Below are 22,073 nucleotides of genomic sequence, written 5' to 3'. Positions count from 1 at the left end.
GTTGTATTACATATTGATATCTTCAAAGTGGCTTCTCATGAAAACAGATATAGACATGCAATACTGGTCAACCAAAGACTCATTGACAGTTCTATGGCTTCTCTTCTGTGCTTGACCCTAATTCTTCTTATCCCAATGAGGTTACTGCCCACACATATGGTGCAGCAGGTGTGAGCCCTTGCTAGGAGCCAGGTGGGTGGTGCTCAGGGGCCTAATGTCAAGCAGCACTGCTGCGTAGCTTGAGAAGGCTACAAGGAGGCTCACACCCAACCCAGCTATGGAAGGTAGGGCCAGGCAGGGCTGTACACATAAGGGGAGGCTTTGCAGAGCTCTGGCATGTTGGCCATCCTTTCAGTAGCACCAAGGGATGTTGTCACCCTTGCAGACACAGCCACAGGTATCACATGGTCCTGCCCTCATGGCTCACATGTGGTAACATGAGGGTTTGGCTGTAAGTCAATAGCAAGATGTCACTGAAGACTACTTCCAGGTTGGGGAGAGGAAGAGGGGAACTGGGCCTCTGTAGAAGGCCTGGAGCTGAGGCCCAAGTGACCTGAGCTGGTGGCAGGAGGGGACAGAGGGGACCAAAGCTGGGACTGGAAGGGACTTGGAAAGGCCAGGCTCCAGCCATGCAGGCCTATGGTCCCCCAGTGAAGGCATGATTTCACTGGGGGGAGGAGGCAGCCACCCTCCCTGAGCCCAGAGGACCCGGCCAGTCCTCACTGCCCTTCCCAGGTCTACCCCACGATAGCTGTGGAACAGCAGAGATTTTCTGGGACTAGGGCAACTCTTCCACAGTACGCATGTGGTACTTCTGTTTTTTGGAAGATGGCCTGGCTGTTCTGTGCACAGGAGCTATGAGGACAGGGCACCAGTACAGGGCATGGCAGGACCAAGGTTGCAGTGGGCTTTGTTAAGCAGGTCAGATTTGAAGAAGGTAGATGCCGGTTGCATAGAGAATACGAAGGCTGGGAACCCAGGTCAGTGCTGCAGCACGAGTGGAGGGGACGTCAGGGGCCTGCTGGACACTGGGCTAGGGCTTCTGAGTTGGGGCTGGTGGGTCAGACTTGGCCCTGGATTTTTAGGTGGTGTTTCTGTCCTCTGGGGTGCGGGAGTGGAGAGTGGGCTGGCTGCTAGGTGGAGCTGTGTCAGCAGCAGAGTCCTTGGGTCTGGGGCAGCATCCTGGGTGATCTGGGTAAGGGCAGGCAGGACTGGCTCCTGGTGTAAGTATGGACAGCCCTGCCCAGGGGTTGGCTGTGGGCTTGTAGGAGAAGGGCAGAGGCTGGGCTACAAGGTGGGTCCTGGGAGAATAGTTGCCTTGATGAGCAGTGGAAAGCAAGCTGCTGTGATGGGGGGCAGCTTCCTGGGGCTGGGACAAGGACAGGGCTGCAAGCTGTAGGCCATGGGCTCTGGGTTCCAGGAGGAGGGAGGCAGTGACAGTGCACAGCTGTCCACATGTCCCCCTTCTGGACCTTCATCCCCCATTTTAGTGCTGGTATCATCCTCCACAGTCTCCAGCGCGCTCCTCCTCCCGCATTTGCTGTTGGCACCACGCTCCTTGTCCTGTGGGCTGCCCTAGTCCCTGCCCTAGTCCCTACTCCGTTCTAGTCCCTGCCCTGTCCGTGCTCTGTCCTCATTAGCTGGGCCCTGCAGGCTCCTCCAGCAAGGGCCTATTCAGTGTTGACTTTGGGGAAGCCACAGGTAGGGTGGGCGGAGGAGTTCCTTGAGGACTGGCACATCCATTTGCACAGCCCGGGGAGACCCTGATGTTCAGAGTGTCACCATGCATGGCTTCCTCGGTGTTGACCTGAATTGAAACGAGCCCAAGGGCCTTGTTTTCATAATGTGCACGAGGCAAGAAGAATTAGAAATGAGTTGTGCTAAGCACATGCCAGGCCCATGGCGCTATGGCTGAGCAGCTGGCTGGTTGCCTAGGGCTGTCCTTGAGTTTAGATCCCCTGCTTTGCTGCAGAAGCTCGAATGCCTTGTCCCTGGCTCCCATGGGGCTTTGGAAAATCACTGGCCCTCGGCCCCTCCCTGGAGAAGTGGGAGGCCTTGGCCCCTGGGGGCTGTGGGTATGCTTAGTGGGACTCAGCCCCTGGCTCACCTGCCTCTCCTCATCTCTGCCCACCTCCCCGACACACACTTTCTTTTCTGTGTGAAATCCCTGAGCTTCGGAGTACCTGACCCACTGCAGCCATTGACTTAGGATGTTAGGGGCCCCGGGCAAGGTGGTGATTTTACTTCTGCCCAATCACTGTCAGGTTGGGAACCCCTGTTCTAGGGTTTGTACCCTTTTGTGTAGAAGCCCTCCCCCAGCTTGCCAAGGGTCTTGGGACATCCAGTAGAGGCTTTTGATGAAATGTTACTGTTCTCTGACCCTGAAGAATTGGTCAGGGTGTGTGGCGCCTCGTCTCTGAGCTGACTCATGACTGGCCCCAAGTCGAGGTACCTCTGCTGCAGACAGACGGGACACCAGCACCTTGGGCAGGTTTCTGCAGGCTTATTGTAGGACAGGGCTGTGATATTCTCTCTGCCATATTTTTAAAATCCATGTTTTTCTCACTGAGCTACATCCCCTGCCCTTTTTTTGTTTTTTATTTTGAGAAAGGGTTTCTCTAAGTCTCTTAAGTTGCCCAGGCTAAGCTTGATCCTTTGCACATGCCACTGCACCAAACCCTCAGCCAGGATTTTCATCTCTAACTCTACCCTGTGTCTGCCCCTTACTTCACATTCTTCATTTCACTTCTTCTGTCTCTATGGCAGGGGTGCCAGGGATGGGGGCTGTCAGGGCAAGGGGCACCCAGCTCTGGGAAGTGGGGCTCAAGGGAAATCCTCACATGAGCAAGGCATCACAATAGCTGGGGACTCGGCCAGCCCTGGCACCTTCCACATCTACCAGCCCACAGCCCCTGCCTACTGTTTCCTCATACAGCGAGTCCGCTAGGAGAATGGGGAGAACTTTAAATGTCTTTAGCTAATTGCAGAAGACAAGACAAAGGCAGTTGGACTTTCTGTTATTAATTAGCAAATCACACTAATTAGTAAGCATAAGAAAGGTTCATGCTTTTTTCTTTAAATGCAATTAACGTAACAAGGGGAAATGTCTGGGCCATACTTGTGTCCTTAACACACCTTACCCTAATTAGATATGGCCAGCAGTGGCTGGAGAAATGGTTTTTTTGATTACAACTACAAAAAACCCTCGAATACTTTATATACTTCAGGGAGTGAGAATTGGAGACCTACTTTCTGATGTAAGAGGCATTACACCCCTCACAACTTAGTGTAATTAAGCAGTCATTTTCCTTCATTCCTGTTTTTCATCCTGGGGGCTCCTTCCCCTTGCACCAGGGGAACCCAGTGGTAGATCTGCCCTAAAGAAGGACCGTGTCTGTGGCCTGGCCAGACCATGGCCTGTGTACTAAGTGCCCTTTTCTGTTGCATCTCTAAAGCAGGCTGGCCAGGCCCCACTGTCCTGTGCAGAGAAGGACCAGCCCTGGGGACCTCCCATGCAAGAGCCTCTCTCACAGAGACATCAGGCTTGTCCTCAGTGGCCAGCACTGTGTACAAACCTGGTGGGGCTGATCTCACCCAAGTAACATTGTGACACCCTGTCCTTGCTTGCACTAAGGCCGACCTGGGCAGGTAGAGCAGAAGCAGGCTGTTCTCAGCACTGTGACCACATCTGTGTGGGCCCTGCCTGGGAGTCTGCACACCAGCCCAGCCCCTACTTCCCTGAGTTCTCAGACTGCTGCCTTTTTCCCTCTGCACCTCCAGCTAGTGACCTATGCTAGGACTGGAGAACCCGGTGTGTGGTGGACATGTGGAGACCATGGGGCTGTTCTGCAGGCTGGGGACCATCTCCTGGTTTGGGAGCCAGGTCACTTCCTGCCACACCAGCATGTCTGCGCCTAAGGGCCCCGTGTGTAAATGTCCTGAGCTGGGAGAGCCTCTTGGGGAAAGGATGTCTCTGGGTGGGTCTGAAGTCTGAGACTGCAGCCTCCTGCCACTGACCTCCCAACCTGGGTACAACCTCTTGTGTAACAAGAGGTGCAGTGCCCCACCTTAGAGCCTCTTTCATCCTGCACAGGCTGGGGTCTTCCTTGCATCAGGCCCATTGACTGCCTAGCTGTGTGACTTCAGAGAGCCTCTGCAGGAGGAATGATGGGCCTCAGAAGCCTCATAAGGTGTATGAGCTCATGCATTTGAAATGACCCAGCTATTTGGTAAAGCATTGCTAAGCAACACCAAGGGCCCATCACAGCTGGTGCGGGGCTGTCTGCCTTCACCTGGTGAAGTTTCTACTTTACCTTCAGTCTAATTCTGAAGGTGTCACCAGTGAGGCACCCTATGGGGACCAGGCAGGTGTCAGTGTGAATGGGTTGCCTTAAGCATGCTTACCTTTGAGGTGAACTTGTCTCGATACAGGGTTTTGCTCTGAGGGATCAGGGCCACTCGATGGCTACATGGCTCAGGCCAGTCTTGCTGCTATAAAAAAGTGCCACACAATGGGGCAGCCTAAAGCCATAGAGATTTATGGTTTGGTTCTGGGGGCTGGAAGCCTAAGATCCAGGTACTGGTTGGTTCCATGTTTGGGCAAGGGCTGCTCCCTGCTTCTTGCTGTGCTTCACTTGGTGGAGGGGAGAGGAAGCTGTCAGACCCTCTGTGAGGTCACTGGTGCTATTTGTTAGACCCCTCCTAATGCCACCCTTTGGGTGAGATTTCAGCATTTTGCTCTGGGGGACACAGATGTTCACCTACAGTAGTCTTTTCCTCCTCCTACTATGTGTGCCTGGCCAGTGCTCCTGGCTCCATCCTTCTATAGAGAGGTCTTCACCCAGGCCCTCAGTGCCTGGTGTGACCTGCTGTCCCATGACTCTTGGGTCCTTGCCCTTCTCTGAGTGCACCATCCCTCTCACACTCTTCTGTGTGACTCCTTGTGCTGTCCCTGCCTCCCGCAATGTCCAGCAGAGCCTGGTTTCCCCTCTAAATCAGCTGCTTCCTTTCTTTCTCCTCCTTGCTACCTTCTTGGCAGGCATGTGTTTTTCATGCTTTGTGTGACGCGTGACGCGTGACTGCCATAACTACTCTTGTCTCTGTCCTTGTCCTAGATGGTAAGCTCCAAAGAACAGACAGTACTTGCTAATGGACCCTGCCTGGGAACCTAGACTGTCCTCACATTGGTCTCTTCTATTATTTGCTTTACTTGGCTTTATTTTAGAGATTCTCACCCATCTCTTGTTAGGTTTATTCCTGGGTGTCTTACAGTTCCTGTTACCTGTACATTGCTTTTCTAGGGCCTGTGTTGGGGTCAGGGGTGGGAGATAAGACTTGGAGTAGAGAAAATCCCTGTGAATTCCACCTCATGAAACTTAGAAAGATTTAGCCTATAATAACTAAAAAAGGGAATTATCGTTAAAAATTATGGGAGTAGTAATTCTATGCATGGGAGAGTCTTGCCCTCACCCTAGTTCTTCTAGGTATAAGATACAGATTTCTGTGTTTTCCATCTGAAATGTTAGCTTCCTTCAATTGCTCTGCCCCTTAGGGCCTCCCTGTCCCCTGCTGCTCTGGAGCCAAGGCACAGCTGGCTCAGTGCCCACTGCCTTTTGGCTACCTGGACCTTCCCACCCTGATGGTCTGGCACTGTCCCCCAGGAGCTCGGCCTCTCTGCTCTGCATATGGGGACCTGAGGATGCTTCTAAGTGATAAGCTGGCCTTCCAGGGACCCTACTGTAGCTGGCCTTCTTTCCTAAGGATGTGTTTCCCATTTGGGTGATCAGCGGCACTGCAGGAGGTGCCTGGGTGAGCTGTTACTGGCTGCTGGCTTTTAGCACAACTGTTTCCTCCAGACTAGAGTGAAAGCAACTTGGGTCCCTCCATCCCCTCACTGCCAAGAAGCATTGGCTGCTCCAGAGAGCTTCCTAGGCATTGATGGGACTGGAGAAGAGAACAGTAGCCTCTGGCCAAGGTTCCCACCCTGGTCTCAGCATCATTTCTGTAAGATCAGAGACATCTACCCAGACTGGGTTCTAGAGAGCCTGCTGCCGCCAGAGAGTCCTGTGAGCCCTGGACCTCAGTGCCATCACCAGCATCTGTGATCACTGGCACAAGACGAAGGCTCATAGCTGTTGAGTGAGTAAAAGATGAGATGGCACAGGCTCACTGCAGTGCCTGGCTGCTGCCAGATGATTAAAATTGCTGTCAAGGTGGAAAGAGCAGGTTACCCAGCTCCCATGCTTTGTGGTATTAGGTCAGACCCCCAGGATCAAACCATGCTTCCTCTCAAATTAAACCAAAACACACATCTCCTTCTAAAAGCTATACTGTGCCAGGGAGTTGGCCATAAGCACTATTAGCATTTAAGTTCCATGAAACTTTGGGGCTAAAAGTGAAGCTGGTGGGAGGGGCCTGTGGACAGAGGGGCCCTGGCAGTCCAGGGGCCAGGCCTCACCAAGTGGGACCGCTGCCGGGAGTCTGTGTTCTGCATGGGCTCATTGCGGTGGCCCACATAGGAGCCCAGCCCTGGTTCTGTTGCTGTCTGGGTTTTGAGCCTGCTGTGAGGTGCTGGGTCAGCTGTCTTAAAGTTTAAGGCTCCACCCTAACCCAGAGTCCTGTGCTTAGACTTGGCCCTGCTTTCTGCTTCTGCTGCCTCCCATGTGAAACTCAGAAATTGTTCTCATCTCAGTCACGGTGGCCATCAGATTCTATAAAGAAGATCAAAATCGGTTCTGTGAGATCCACACAATTCATGACCTCTAGCCAGACCCATCAGAAGTAAAGACATAAATTACCAATATCTGGCAGGAGTGACAGCAGAAGCAGTAGCACTTGCGCTTCCTGCTTATTGTTTTGGTCAAGGCTACCCTGCTGGGTGTGTAGTGGTGCTTTGTCACTGGGGCATTCTCTCCAAGCACTCACTGGCCATTTGTGCCTTTTTTTGGGAAAACTCGTAAAGTCCTTTGCCCTTGTTTAAATTAGGCTGACTTTTTGTTTTTGAGTTGTAAGAGTTCTTTGTAGATTCCAAACACTAGAATGGTTTGCGAATATTTTTCCTCATTCTGCAGATTGTCTTTTCACTCTCCAGATGTTGTCCTTTGGGGCACAGTTTTAGTTTCTGTGAAGTTCATTCACTGTGGCTGTGCCTTGGTGGCATGTCTAAGAAGCCGTTGTCAGATCCAAGGTCAAGAGGATTCACTCTATGTTTTCTTCTAAGGTTTTGAATTTTACCTTTTACATTTCGGTTTTGATCCATTTGGAGTTAATTTTTTAATATGGCTCCAACCTCATCATTCTGCATGTGAATGTCCAGTTGTCCTGGCGCTGTTTGTTGGAGAGACTCCTTTCTTTCCCTGTTCAGCTGTTCAGCGGTCTGGGCATGCCAGTTGAAAAACCAACCGATATAGGTAGTTTTATTTCTGGACTCTCAGTTCTGTGATTGATCTTCGTCTGTCCTTATGTCGTTGCCACATTGTTCTAGTCCCTGTAGCTGTGTCCTAGGTTGGTGTGATTCCTTCAACTTTCTTTTTCTTCAAGATTGTCTTGGCTGTTCAGGGCCTCTTGCAATGCTACATGAATTTTGGGACATGTTTTTCCATTTTTCCATTTCTGCCAAAAAAAAAAGATGTTTGGGATTGTGACAGGAGTTACACTAAATCTGTAGATAACTTTGAAGAGAATTGCTGTCTTAACAGTATTATCTTCTAACCCTGAGCATAGAAAGTCCTTGCATTTGTTGATGTTTTAATTTCTTTTGGCAGTATTTTATAGTTTACTATAGTACAGGTTTTTTTTTAATCTTTGTAGTTAAACTTATTTGTAAATAGCTTATTCTCTTCAGTGAAGTGAAATTATTTTCTTAATTTCCACTTTTAGATTGCTCATAGCTAAGTCTATACAAATGCCGCTGATGTTTTTGTGTTGATCCTGTATCCTACAGCTTTGTTGAATGCATTTATTAGCTCTAATAGAATCTTTAAGATTTTTAGGGCTTTCTATATATGAGATCATGTCATCTGTGAGCTAGGGTAGTTTTATTTCTGCCTTTGCAGTTTAGATGCCTTTTATTTCTTGTTCTCACTTGGTTGCTCTGACTGGAAAGTCAGAGACAAAGCTGAATAGCAGTGGTGAAAGTGGATGTCCTTGTCTCAATTCATAATCTCAGGGGAGACCTGTCAGTCTGTCATCATCGAAGCTGATGTTAGCTATAGGTTTTTCATCTATGTCCTTTACCATGTTACAGAAGTTCCTTTCTAGTTGTACTTCATTGAGTATTTTTGTGTTGAAAGGGAATTGGATTTTGTCAAATACTTTTTCTACCCTAACTGTGATGACCCTGTGGGTTTTTTCTTTCACCCTATTAGTGTGTATTACATCAATTGATTTTCCTATGTCAAATGACTCTTGCATACCTGGTATCAGTCCCACCGGTCATGATGCAGGGTCCTCTCAGTAAGCTGCTGGATCTTGGTCGCTGGTGTCTGTGGGTTCCTAGGAATTTGTCCACTCCTTCTAGGGTTACTAATTAGTTGGCACAACATACAGTTGTTCCTGGTATTGTATAATTCTATTTCTATAAGGTTAGTGGTATTGCTCTTTCTTTCATTTCTGATTTTAGTAACTTGATCCTTCTTCTTTTTTCCTTCATTGGTCTTGCTAAAACTTCGTTCTTTTAGTCACTCCTTGGGTCATAGCTGTTGTTTCCTTTCAGAACTAAAAAGCTGTCATTCCAGTGACTCCTCACTGGCATTTTTTCCAGTGACAAATCCTCTGCCATCCTTGTTGTTAGCTTTCTTATGAAACAAGTCTGTTTCTCTGACCGCTTTTATGATCGTTTATCACTGGTTTTGATTTGATTAAATGTGGCATGTATTTTTCCTCGTGTCTCTTGTGCTCAGGGCTTTTGGGGTTTCTTAGAGGTGTGGGTGTCTTGAGGTTGTTGTTTGGAAAGGCCTCCAGGTGACCCATCTAGGAGGTCTGAACTTGAGCCACAGCTCAGTTTTGTTCCTCTCACTTCCAGAAATAATTCCTTCTCACCCTGCCCTCCCTTCTTCCCTCCCTTTTTCCCTCCCTTTTTCCCTCCCTCCATGTCTTTTTATTTTGAATAGTTTATACTGCTAAGTCCTTAGGTTGCCTGTGTTTTGTTTTTGTTCTTTAATAATATCTCACCTGCCTTTAAAGTGATTCATGGAATTTCTTACCTTTAGAACCTGCTCCCTCTCCCAGCTGTATCTCTGCCACTCTCTCCTGGTGTAGCTCTGTGCCTCTGCCTCCCTGTGATCCTCGACACATCTTCTCGACATAGGCTGTGCTGCATCTGGGGAACTCCCAAGATGGTGGCTTGGGCATGGATAGGCTCACCTGGTGCATCTGGTGTGGTCATGGAAGGGAGGATGCAGAGAGCGTGGAAGACGGGCAGCAGTGCTTTCCTAGAGCCCAGGTCATGTCAGGGAGAGATGGTCATCACTGGGCCATTGGTAAAGCCACCGTGGCCCCAGACATTCACTTAGTCTGCACACCTGGTGTGGGCACAGGGTTGGTCAGGGACTGGATTACAGAGAGAGACCAGCAACCAGGATGCCCAGAGCATGTGCCTGCAGGGTGACCTGGCTGCTGAGGATCCACAGGCCCTCAGTGGGGAGAAAGGCCCTCCAGGAAGGCCTGCTTAGGGCTTGCTTTCCCACTGATGTGCTGTGCGCCTGGCCCACTCTGCACGCACCAGAGAGTTTTCAGCAAGCCCAGAGAAGTGTACTCTTGCTTTTAAGCCTAGGACCTATGCATCTGGAAAGGTGGAAACACTCAGTCTTCAGCCAGGGATATAGCTCAGCAGCATAGTGCCTGCCTGGCAAATGTCATCAGTTTGATTCCCGGTACCAAAAAGCAAAAAAAGAAAACTCAGTCCAGGTTACTTGCTTGAGCACTTCTTGGCCCCAAGGCCTTGAGGCCTGTGATGGCCAGGGCTGGTCACAGTTGTCCATCAGGCCTTGCCACAGGGGCTTTTCCTTACCCTGTTGTTGCCCCACTGTACAGTGTCTTGTCTGTGGGCTGGGGTCTCATGAACTGGACTGCTTCATGGGCTGACCCTCCTATGGTCCCTGCCAGAGCAGGGCTGCAGATTTGCCCTCAGCAGGCTTGGAAAGAGAGGCTTAGTCTGTGGTCTTTGGAGATGTGATACATAGGTTTTCTCCACTGTTCTTTTGCGGGGAGGGCATTTGTTTGAGGCTGGCAGTTCCTCATTGTGTGACAGTCTCTGGTTTGCTAAGGTAATTTCTCTTGTCTAAGTATGTAGGCAGGAGAAATAGTGGACACCATGGGTCTGGACATCACCCTGGACATTATGGGTCTGAAGAAGGGGACATTCCAGACACGGCGCTGCTACCTGGGCTGCAATGGGCCCCAAAGCCTCCTGGCCTCATCCTCTGCCCTGTCCTGTGCCCCACCGCCCTCCCATGGCCTTTCTGTCAGCTTCTTCCTGACCCATTCATGGTGTGTCTGTGGCAGTGGTGAGGTACAGGGTCACTCCTCCCCCTGTGGCTCATGGACATTACCTGCTGTAAGCCAGAGCAGGGACCCTCTGAGGCCAGGGTCCTAGTGCTTGCAAGGAGCAGACTCTCCTTTCCTCCTCATATGGTCTTCCTTAGGGCCCCCAGATTTCCCGCATTTCTAGGGTGTTGGTACCTCTCTGCTGTACCCATGTTGCTCCATCTCCGCTGTGCCCCTTTCCTTTCTGGAAATCTCCCTCCTCAGCCTGTCCCTTGCTCCATGCCCCTTCTTACCACTCCTCCACCCTGGCCCTGGCACTTGGGGTAGTCACCCTGGGTGGCCCTGTCTGACCCTGCCTCCTCAGCAGCCTGGTCCCCTTTCTAGGAGCCCTGGCAGAAGTTGGTGGCTAGACCAACTTAGAGCCCTTAGGCAGACGAGGTCCTCTGAGGGGCTGTGGGTTTGTAGCTGGAGCAGAAGGGACTACTTGCAGCTCAGCCTGTGGGGACTGTAGGTTTTGCTTCTGAGGTTCACATGAAGCAATAAAACTTCAGACTTGAATTTTTGGTTTGTTTGCCTTCATGATGAGTTTGCTTCCTGCGTATGACCTGGCCCACCAGGTACTCTCAGCCCTGTTCTCCCTACGATAGCACATAAACTGCAGTGTCCTCTTCCTTGCCTGCCTGTGCTTGCAGTTTTAGAAACAACGAGGTATAATAATGAGCTAAGCGTGAGGTGACAGGGACCGAAGGACAGTGATTTGTAGTCACAGGCTGCACGTTCAGGATGCAGAACTGTGGGCAGGAGGACACAAGCACTGCAGTGACAGGACCTGCCTCCTGTGGGCTCGCTGTACTGGCTGGGCCACTGGCACCATGGGTTGCTGAGGAAGGGACTCCAGCCTGCCCCTGTGATGTGGGTCTCTACAGCGATGAGCATTGCTAGCCGAGTTCTGGGCATACAGGATCTTTCCCAGGTGGCGGTGCAGATGCCGCTCTGAAGAATGTGTTGTGCTTACCAAACACAACTTGTGCTTTTACCAAAGGCACTGGTTTCTGGAACTCACTGCAAATAATTATAAATAGTGTTGGCACCAGCGTGAGTGTTGGCAGGACACTCTGGAGCTGTGCACAGGGTGAGACAGGTCTTCCTCTGCAGGCGTGTCCAGCGCATTGCGGATGTCATATCCCCACCAAGAAGTGCACCCAGTACCCCCTCACTGTTGAATGAAAGGTGTCCTTAAGGGTGAGGGACTGCTACCTCCTCCAAACCCTAGGAAGAGCCCTGGTACTGGGTGTTTTAAACTCCACTCTTCAGCGAGAAGCTCTCTGTGGAATGCCCTGTAGAAGGCCTGCAGCTGGGCTGGGTAGTGGGTGGCTGGGGCTGGGCCTGGTGGAAGGAGGGTGCCATGGATGCCCGGAGCCCTGTGAGTACAAGGCCACTGGGTAGTTGCCTTGGAGCTAGGGCACCTAGGGCCTGTGGCAGGTAGGCAAGGGATGGTATTTCTTCTGCCTCTGGGCCCCCTTATGACCTTCCCAGGCTGCTTGAGACACAGAGAAGACCCTTGTCTCCATAGTCAGAGGAAGGAGGAAGTATCTTGGGAGGGAGTGTCTCTTGCGCCATTTCTTGGTGGAAAACTAAAGGCTGTGGATAGCTGAGGGATCACAGAGATAGGGCAGCAGGGGCTGGTGTGAACACTGCCCTCTTTGGGCTGGTGGAGAGCCCCCTCCCTTTGGGCCAGCAGCCTGTGGGATGTGGGGTTGGGAAGGAGGGCTGTGGCGACAGGAAGCAGGCCTGGCAACTGTTCCAGTGATTCTCACAGGCTGTGCTCTGGAGCATTTTGGCCTTCATTCCTACTGCTGTGTTTCCTCATCTGTTCGGTTGTGGTTCCTCTGAGGTCAGGCATGAGCAGTGTTCTATCCTGTTGCCATTTCCTGTGAAGTTTTGTGTTCGTTCACTGCCGCCATGACTGCTATACAATGCACGGCAGAGACCTTGAGGCCTGCAGAGGGGCTCCCACCTTTGCCCACCAGACTCAGAAGGGTGGCTTGCTTCAACCTGTTGTTGGAGATGGTGCCCAGGGGCAACAGGGACCCTGCTTACTGGTGGCCCTCCTATGGTATGGTCCAAAACCCTGGGAAGAGGCAAGATCCACAGAAGAGGTGAGCCCTCATCCCACTGAGGATGCCAAAACAGGACAGCGAGGTCGCCAGCAGTCACACCTGGCTGGTTTCTGCTCTTTGCCAGCCAGGGCTAGAATTTGGGTTGGGAGGTAGGGCTGGCTCCCAGGAGCCCACTCTCACAGACCCTCGTGTCAAGGACCATACCACTGTGTGTGTGTCAGCAGGCGGGTGTGGGCACTGTGCGATCACTGACTTGGTGCGACACTGCAGGCCCACAGATGCTTGAAAGCAAAGGCTGGTTAGTGTCCTGCCCTTTATTAGGTTCTGCCCTGATTCTTCCTGTAAATGCAGTTCTCAAAATGTTCACTTACTATTTGAGTAAACAACACACGTACGTGGTGCAAAGTGAAGAGAGAGGCAAAACGTTAAAAATAAGTTGTCCTCCCGCGGGTCCCAGCTTGTCCTGCAAGCAGCAGCATGGTCCTCTCTGAGTGTTTTGGCAGCTGGTTCGCCTGCTGGTCTGTTGGACAAGCCTTCTGATCCTCCTCCTGCAGGCCTGTGGAGGGGGCTGTTAGGACCTCTGTCAAAAAGCAGAGAAACAAAGGCTCGGGGAGCTTTTTGTAATGGGCACCTGGGTAGGCGGTGGGGTTGGATCTTTATGACCCTTTGCTGTTTCTGTCACCCTCAGAGCACAGCCCAGCTAAATTTACTGTTCCCCTCCTTGGGGACAGGTGTGTTCCACTCACATGCTCCAGCCAGTGAGTGATGCCCACATTGCCTATGTGGCCTGCAGGGAGGACCCCTGTCGGTAGAGGTGTAGCTGCCAGCTCTGGCCCTCCAGTCACAGCTAGCCTCTGTCTTCTCTCCTGCAGTCCACTCACCTGGTGCAGATACCTGTTTCCAAGTCACAGCCTTAAGCAGAAGCTCTGATCTGCCCTCTCCCTGTGCACGCACACTTGTCCCATCCTGTGCACAAGCACAGCCTACTAAGGGACGGGCTGCTGCCAGGCCTGTCGGCTCCCCTAGGCCCTTTTCCCTGAGCGCTTGATTCGTTTGGAGCAGGCACTGCTGGTAATTATGCCTCTTAATCTAGGAGAGTGAGCCAGAGAAAGAATATCAATTTGTATATTAGCCTCAGAGATTGGAACTGGATGATGCAAACCCTCTCTCTAGGAGATTAAATTTGAACAGAACAGGGGATATTCAGGGTAAGGTTGGAAAATCGCTCTTTGGCAATGGCAGCCAGCAAAGCCCACCCTGTGTGCACAGTCCCTAGGGCACCTTGTCCATGCTTACCTGGTGGGCGTGTGTGTAGGCCCCACAGTACTCAGTTGCAAACAAGCCCCGAGAAAGTCATTTTCTTGGGAGGCCTTATTGTGGGAAGGTGAGTTTTAGAATGGGGCTTTGTGGCTGTGTGGCAGTTGGCAGGGTCTCTTGGAAGACACAATCCAATTAGTCCTTGTGTTGTCTTTGTTTTAGGCTGACTCTAGACACTGGGTTTTCTCAGTGAAGTATGAAATAGGTAGTTGCGAACTGCAATATTAATGCATTTCCAATTTTCTCTTCCCTTCTTACTGGGCACGCTCATAGCTCACGGTGGCTGGAAGGGAGCTGATAATGGATGCTCCTGCTGTGGCACAGGGTCAGGCCGGGCTGGCCTGCACAGTGAGGACAGGTCCCCTTGGGCTGTCCAACTCACCCACACTGGCCTGGGGACTGTAGGCTAGGACTGCCCATCCCAAGTTGACACCTGGGGGACAGGTGGGATGAGTGACCACGGGACTATGTGTGTATTCCATGCCTAGGAATGGTGCCCGGCCCATAAATTAGATGAGTGTTAGATGGTTTCCCTCCCCACTCCCCTTGGGAAACTCCTTTCAGCTTTTGCTGAATCCCAGTGAGAAAGGGACAAGGGGAAAAGGCCATGGGGCTGGCTCAGGGCTTCCTTGGAGTAGCCATGGCTGTGGCCAACAGAGTCCCATACCCCAGGGCCTGCAGTTAGTTCTAAGAACCATTTGGCAGGTCGCCCAGTAGCCTCACTCAGGTCTCATCTCCAGCAGCTTGCCTGGGCTTTCTTCCCTTTAAAAATTGATATGTTTAAATCATGTCTTAAATTGGATGACTGGCAGGTAAACAAATCCTGGGTTTTTTCTTCTAGTGAAGTCTTAGCTCCCTGTGTGTCCTCTGCCTATGAGGAGCCACTCAATCCCTGGGGAGCCAGAAACTGGGCAGAGGAGGCTACAGCAGGAATATTAACCCACAGATGTATAGTGATGGCTATTGTGCTGCACTGTGGGGCTGGGGGCAGGGTGTGAGCCAGCACTGCCTAGCTGAGCAAAATGAGGGCAGACTGGCAAGGATGACTCTGAGCTGGTGGGCTGCTGGCATGGCAGGTGGCTGCCTGGTAGGTCAGGAAGAGCATTGGCACAGGCTTAGAGGAAAGGAACTGGCATTGTAAGAATAAAGTTGGGAGTTTGTTCCTTGTCAATCTAAGGTTACAAATAAAAAGAATTTGGTGTTTGCTTTGAATATTGTTGCAAAGATAAGCACTTCCCACTTACTTCGTTCCTGGAAATCATCCAGAAATACCAAGAAGAATGAAAAATAAAATGGCCAACTTTTGTTTTGGCAAAACTGAAGTAGAGCTAAACCCAAAACCCAAGCAGGGGGCCAAGGGCCCACATTGAAGGTGGAGTATGTGGTTCAGAGCCACAGCAAAGAGCTCCAAGAGAGAGCCACCTGTGTCAAACCCACCCCAAGGGTGGGAGCCTTTGTGAGATGTGGTCCTGACTCCCCATTTTGCAGCTTTGGAGCAAGGACATGCAGAGGAGCTATGTGAGGGGTCCATGCATACTTGTGCTTGAAGCAGGAAGTGCAGCTGTCACAACGAGAAGAGAGCCCCTCACCCAGAGGGAAGTAGTGGCTCTGACTGAACTTGCCACAGATCCACTTGGGACAGAGGAAAGAAAATGGCTCTATCCAACCTCAGTGCAGCTTCAGGAGCCAGCAAAGCTGGATCTGATTAAAAAGTCACTTTCAGAGATGAGCGATGAAGGTCATGTTGTTTAAGTTTATGAGATAAAAGGAGAGAAATAGGAAAAACAGGATAGCAAAGCTTATGGAAGAAGAAGTTGACCTCAAGCAGATGAAGATGTATCCACACATTTTGCCAAGAAATGGAGGTTAGCAATCCTGCTGATTCCAAAACTGGAGTAAAGTGTGGTGTCTAGATAGAGGAGAAGGTGCAGCCATGGCTGGGTGTCCTCAGGCAGGGTAGACGACAAGAGTGAGTAGGAAGGTGGGTGGGAAGAGCTCACAGAGAGGAGGTGCTTGCAAAACTCAGAAAGAGCCGGCTGCAGGAACACTGCCTGTTTAATTGGAAGATTCAGTGAAGGTAGAAAGAAAAAACTAACGATGTAAATATTATGGGTTTCGGTGGATTTGTGTACTGAATAAAAAGTGTTGAGACAGAGGATGAAGAAGCAAAACAGAATGAGTTTCTCACCATCAGTAGCTAAAGATGAAAACATATCCTGCTGAGGTAGCATCAAGTAGTAGGAGTGTGTTTAACTGTGTATTAGGCATCTCCACAGGACCATAAGACAACAGGATCTGTCTGTCTAGAGAGGTTGATCAGAAGAGCTGGGCTCATGTGACCATGGAGGCTGAGAGTCCCATGGCTGAGGGGATCATGTAATTGTGGGCCCTGGGAGTCTCTGCACCTGCCAAAGGGAGTTCTAGAAGAGCCAGTGTTGAAGTTCAGCTGGAGGCTGACAATCTGTGATGCAGGGAAGCTGATGATAGGGATCCCGTCTTCCCCCTGCCCAGCCCAGAGCAAGGGAAGATGAGCTATGAGATGTCCTAGCACAAGCAGTGAGAAAGGAAGAAGGAATCCCTCCACCTTCCTTCCTTGTTCTGTTCAACCCTAGCAGGGTGGGTGCTGCTGCCCACGTTGGGAAGGGCAGTCTCCTGAGTCTCCTGATTCTAATGCTGATCCACCCATAGATCCCCAGATATGGGATTCACATGGGTACTTCTGGCCCAGCCAAGTGGATGTGTGGAGTTGACCAACACAAACTATATAAAAGTGAACCTTCAAAAGGGTGAAATATTTGACTAGACATTCAACAGAATGTGTAGTTGGTACAGCTTAACACAGGAAAGTATGGGCACAATACAAAGATAAGAGTTAAAAAAGCAACCAGTGCAAAAAAGTGCACACTGTTTGAAATATTAAGAGAATTACACCTAAACCAGTAAGCAAGATGTCTTAGTTACTTTTCTCTCATTGCTGAGACAAAATACCCAACGCCCAAAATTAAGGAAGGAAAGGTTTAGTTAGCTTACAGTTTGTGGAGGTTTCGGTCCATACTCCGTTGGCTCCGAGGCAAAGTGGCACGTGGCACAGGGCAACTGTTCATGGCGGCAGAACACAGCAAAAACAACAAGAGCAAAAGGGAAGAATGGCGGCAGGCAGCCTCTTTCCCTCCCTGACAAATAAACAGGCTACCCCCACCCAGGGGTCATGTAGCACTCACATAGTCTTTGCCTTCCTCTTCCACAGGCTCAGGATGTATACAAAGTAAGCACCCTGGCTCCCTGCTGAGTCACTTAGCCAAACCTCTAGACTCCCCAACTTGACACAATGTATCAACCATAACACAAGATTAAAATGCTACACAAGATTAAAAAGCTATAAAAAGATAAAGCATAAGAACATAATACAATAGAAATAAATGCAAACACATCAAAATATAAATGGGCTAAACTCCCCTACTAGAAGGAAAAGACTTTCTAGGAAAGTTGGGATTTGTGTCCACAGAGGCCACCTGGCAGTCGTAAACACAGAAGCAGGAGGTCTGAGTTTGCACTGTAAAGTATTGTGGAAAATGGACTGGCATGTCTCAGTGCTGTTGGTATGGATCTGTGTGGGAGAAGATAGCACCAACACCCAGGAAGCACAGAAAACTGAAAGCCAAGGGGAGATCCAGCCTCCCCAGACTATGGTGTGATAAAATTTGAAATCAAGAACAGGACCAGAAAAACAAAAAGTTCCTAGCTTGGGAATTCAAAAACAAACAGAACAAAACATTCTGTCTTAAAATTTTGGTTGATAGAAAGAAATATAACTCAAAAGTACATAAAATCTGGAAAATAGTCCTAGTAAAAGCACTCATCAGAGCCAATGGAAAACATTTAAATTCATAATTTAAATACCATGAAACAATACATGAACTCAGGCCAGGCATGGTGGCAAAGGCCTATAATCCCAGCACTCAGGTGTCTGAGGCAGGAGGATCATTGCAAGTTCGAGACCAGCCGGAGCTACAAAGTGAGCTCAAGGCCAGCCTGAATTGGACAACGAAACCCTGTCTCAAAAAGAAGCACCCCCCCCCGCAAAAAAATGGACTCACCTCCAGCCACAAGAGTGAGAGACCAAGTGAGAGAAACCCCAGAAAGACAAGAGTTAGGGTTTTGTAAAGGCCAAACAGAGGCTAATAGAGAAGAGGGGGAAAAAGAAATAATAAATGAGTCCACATGGCTGTTGTTGGAAATGAAGCCAATGAAACGATGAATTATTCACAATTCTGGTAAAAAGTTAATAGATAGCATCACCGCCCAAAATAAAAAGTAGGACTGATTACCTTGGCATTGTACGTGGCTGGGCAGGGCTGCACAGGCATCTTGTGCACCTGTGCTGTGTGTGTCGTGCTCCCAAGGTAAGGTAAATGACAGCAAAATGAATCCTAAAAGAATATTATTTCTACATGTCTTCTGTAAAAAGGAATTATGAATTATTATATCACAGCTCCCTTTAAATAAGCACAAACATCCAAAATAGATGGTATTTTCCTAGAAAGTTGTTTATCAGTATGGACTCCAGAAGAGGAAATTTTAAACAGGCCACTGAAATAGTATGAAGTTGTCACAAAGCAGTCATTGCCGCTGTGCCCCTCTCTCCCCAAGAAAGCAGTGGGAGTGCATCAAGAGAGCCCACCCCTGGGCTGCAAGGTGTCAGCGTGCAGGTGCCTCTGTGGGCCTGGAATGGTTCCGAGCACAAAGGAAGGAGGGAGCCCCTTGGGGGTGAACAACATGTCTGCACCAGTGACTGCAGAGATGCCACAAGCCTGTGTGCATGTGTACGCACCGCACACACTTACCACAGAACCCTGCTGGTGATGATCAGGGTCAGTGTGCTAGGAATAAGAGCAAGTGGCACCTTAAAATGGAGGGTCCTGCTCTGTCCTGTGCTGCTCTAACAGTACCTGAGATTGGTTGATTTATAATGAACATAAACTTATTTGGCCCACAGTTAACGTCCAAGGTTGAAGGCCTGCCTCTGGCAAGGAAGTCAGGAGGGTGCTGGGATCTGAGGGCTGGCCTGGGGCTGTGACACAGACCTGGAGTCCCTCCTGAAGCTGCAGTGGTCCTTCCAGGGTGTTGGCCTTGGGATCACTGGGTTCTTAGTGAGTCTGTATCTCACTGGAAGGAGGGGCCTATGGGTGCCCAGGGACCCAGGTTGGCCCTGGGTGAGTATCTGCTGGCACTTACGTGGCCCCTGGCCAGCGATCTGCCTGCCTCTGTCTGCTCCCGTGCCCTGCTCCTCTGCAGCTTGTGTCTGTCTGGCTCCCAGGTGTGCCAGAGCAGCTGCCATCCACCTTCCAGGCAAGGCAGGTGGCTCAGGCCATTCTGTGGAGGAATCTGAAGTAGCAAAATAAATAAAATACTGTGATTGCTCAGTCAAAGGCCTGGTAAACTTAGAGCATTCTTTCCAGCTGTCATGTCACTCTTTGCCCCGGAGATTTTGATATTTCCCCTTAGCAGCCCCCAGAATGGTGTGTCTCAGTGGCTAATCTGCAAGCAGAAGCAGTGAGGAGGAGAAAGGGCTATATTTGTACAACATAGTGCACCTATAGGCCAGTGGGTTCAGGTCCCAGGGAAATGGTCATTCTGCCCTAGATGACCAGCACAGGGTGGAGGTCCTGTTGTTGGGATGCATAAGGCCATGGGTGCATGGCAGACATGTGCAACCCTGCACTACTGACTGCTCTTTTTCTCACAGCTGGAGATGGAGCTGAAGATGCTAAAGTCTCAGCCGAACACTGCTGAGCCAAGCTTTGCATTCTGCAGAGAGGAGGTGGATACACTCAGGTTGGTCCCTTGCTCCGAGCTGCCTGCTTCCCATGTGTCATCCCCCGACAGCTGGGGTCTGCTTGAGCCCCTGCCTCTGTTCCTCCTGAGAGCGTCTGTGTTTCTGTCTTGTTCAGCCCACTTCAGTTCCTCTCTGCAGAGCCTGGTCTCTGTTGGGCTGGACCTTTTTAGTATCCCTTCCATGGCCAGCACTGACAGCCAGGCTGTGAACAACCCTGCACTCAGGAGCAAGCAGACACCTCTGGGGGACCGCCTGTGCTGCCAACAGGGGGAACCGGCCCATCACCTGCATGCCAGCTCCAGGGGCAGCACAAGCAGTGGTGTGTTGAGGGACACAGACTCACATATTTAGAGAGAATGTCACAGAAGCAGCAGCTAGACCAGACATACTTCACACATGTCCACCGAGACCCTCGGTCCACATTTCAAGAGGAGCTCAATATGCTGTGACCTGTCGTTCTTCCCAGAGCTTCTTGTTTCCCTTCTCCCCATAGCCAAATCAAGGTCCTAAAGAAAGACATCCTGGAGCCAGGAGTACAGGGCTCTGAGAAGCCCCTCCTAACTCTTCGAGCCATGTTGGCCCTGCAGATTCAATTTCTATTTGAAGTGGCCATGGGTGCATTACCAGCATCCTCCTGGCATCCTCCTGGTGGGAGGGACAGCTTAGGATAAGGAGTATGGTAGAGTGGCTGCCTGCCCCTCACTGGAACATCTACCGTGGGCCAGGCACTGGACATCCTGGGCTTTCCGTGGTAGAGCTGCTTCTGATGGGTGAGAAGAAATGGGCCTGGGAACCCCAGCAGCCCTGGTAGGCACTTAGTTACCACTTCATGAAGAGGCATGGACTGCTTGGGAGTAGCCCTCCCTGGACAAGGCTGCTGAGTTCCCACCAGACTGGAGCAAGTTCTGGGCTTGTTGCTGGAATGCCCTCAGCTGGATCTCTCTCGCTGGGCTCCATTTCGAAGCAGTAAAGGCTGGAGGACCCCTGCTTTGCAGGGTTGCTGAGAGTAAAGCCAAGGAAAGGTGTATGACGCCTCCAGTCCAGCTGGAGCAGAGGTGCTGGTGAACAACAGCTGTACTTCCTTCTAGAGCTCAGGTCTCCTCTTCATTTCCAAGGCATGTCTGCATTTCAAGTGCCCGCACCTCATAACTAGCTCTTCAGGGATACACAGGGTACCAGGTTGTTTTGCATTGGTCCTATCATGTATTCACTGTGACACATGTGCCATGGGCACTGTTGGGCGCTGTGCTGGAGTGATAGAATGGTGAGCAGAGATGCACACTCTGTCTTCAACAGTTTTAGAGTTTAATGAGGAGTTGTGGGGGTCATCATTCACAGGGAACTGTGACCGAGTAATTGTGGGTGAGAAGAGCACAGTGGCGCTGTGAGTGCGGTGTCTGGGACAGGGATCCCCCTGAACAGGCACCTCCGTGCCACCTTGGATTAGCCAGTGGGTGAAGGAAGAGAGGTTGCTGCAATGGCAGCGAGCTGGAGGCCAGGCCTGGCTCAGTGGAGGGTTGGCATTTATCCCGCTATTCATGGGAAGCCATCAGGAGTTTTAAAATAGAGGAACAACACAGTCTGATGCATTGCATCAAGCATAGGGGGCCACCAGTGCTGGGCAGGGATCTTGGTGAGGGTGGGTCATTGTCCTCCAGCCAAGTGCTGGGCAGGCACGTCCAAACTCAGGAGCTGTTCCTGGGCAGAGAGAGTGGGACACACTTCACACACATCCACTGACTCATGGAGCAGCCCCTGTCTGTCACAAAGACCCTTACCATGCAAAAGGATGGGCTGGCTCGGGGCAGGCGATGGTTGAGCAAGCCATGGAGGTGTGGCATGGAAGGGACTCTGGACAGGTTCAGAGTGTGTGGCTATGGATGGCAAGGCAGCTGTGCTTTAGCCTATGTCTGCTGCACAAGGAGCCAGGGCCAGGAAGTGCCACCATGGGAGAGGACAGCCAGAGGCAGGTGGTGGAGAAGAGGGCTGGATCGCTGTCCGCAGGTGGAGGAATAGAGTGGTGAATATGTTGCACGCGTGTTCTGCTTTGGGCATCAGCTGAAGCTGTAGAGGGGGATGTTCCGCCACAGGTCCCAGCGCTCCTCTTGGACAGGTGTTCCCCCCTCTCTCTGGCCTCTCAATACCTGCGGCCTCCATTCTGTAGCCAAGGGAGTGTGGTGTGGCATTTGTGGGGTTTGGACGGATGGCACACCGAATTTGTTCACTTCTAAGACTGTGAAAGGGCCTTCCCCTGATAGCTGTCATACCAAGAGCAGAACCTCAGCAACGTGCTCAGCTGTGAAGGGACAGGCCAT

At 50.8% G+C, this 22,073-nt stretch overlaps 1 protein-coding gene across 8 annotated transcripts in view; it reads left to right on the top strand.

Annotated features, from left to right (window-relative positions):
- Positions 1 to 22,073, top strand: part of Mad1l1 (MAD1 mitotic arrest deficient-like 1 (yeast)) — a 331,751-nt gene that overhangs the window by 188,271 nt on the left and 121,407 nt on the right. For all 8 annotated transcript variants that reach the window (XM_013521213.1, XM_005397818.2, XM_005397819.2 and 5 more), the window contains one exon: positions 19,669 to 19,757. In XM_013521213.1, coding sequence (XP_013376667.1) covers positions 19,669 to 19,757 — 89 coding nt within the window. The remainder of the gene's footprint in view (positions 1 to 19,668; positions 19,758 to 22,073) is intronic.

This window comes from Chinchilla lanigera, unplaced genomic scaffold (assembly GCF_000276665.1).
Source record: "Chinchilla lanigera isolate Chin_1 unplaced genomic scaffold, ChiLan1.0 scaffold00059, whole genome shotgun sequence".
Taxonomy (NCBI): domain Eukaryota; kingdom Metazoa; phylum Chordata; class Mammalia; order Rodentia; family Chinchillidae; genus Chinchilla; species Chinchilla lanigera.
Note: the sequence above shows the minus strand (reverse complement) of the source record. Positions and strands in the feature narration are given on the sequence as shown.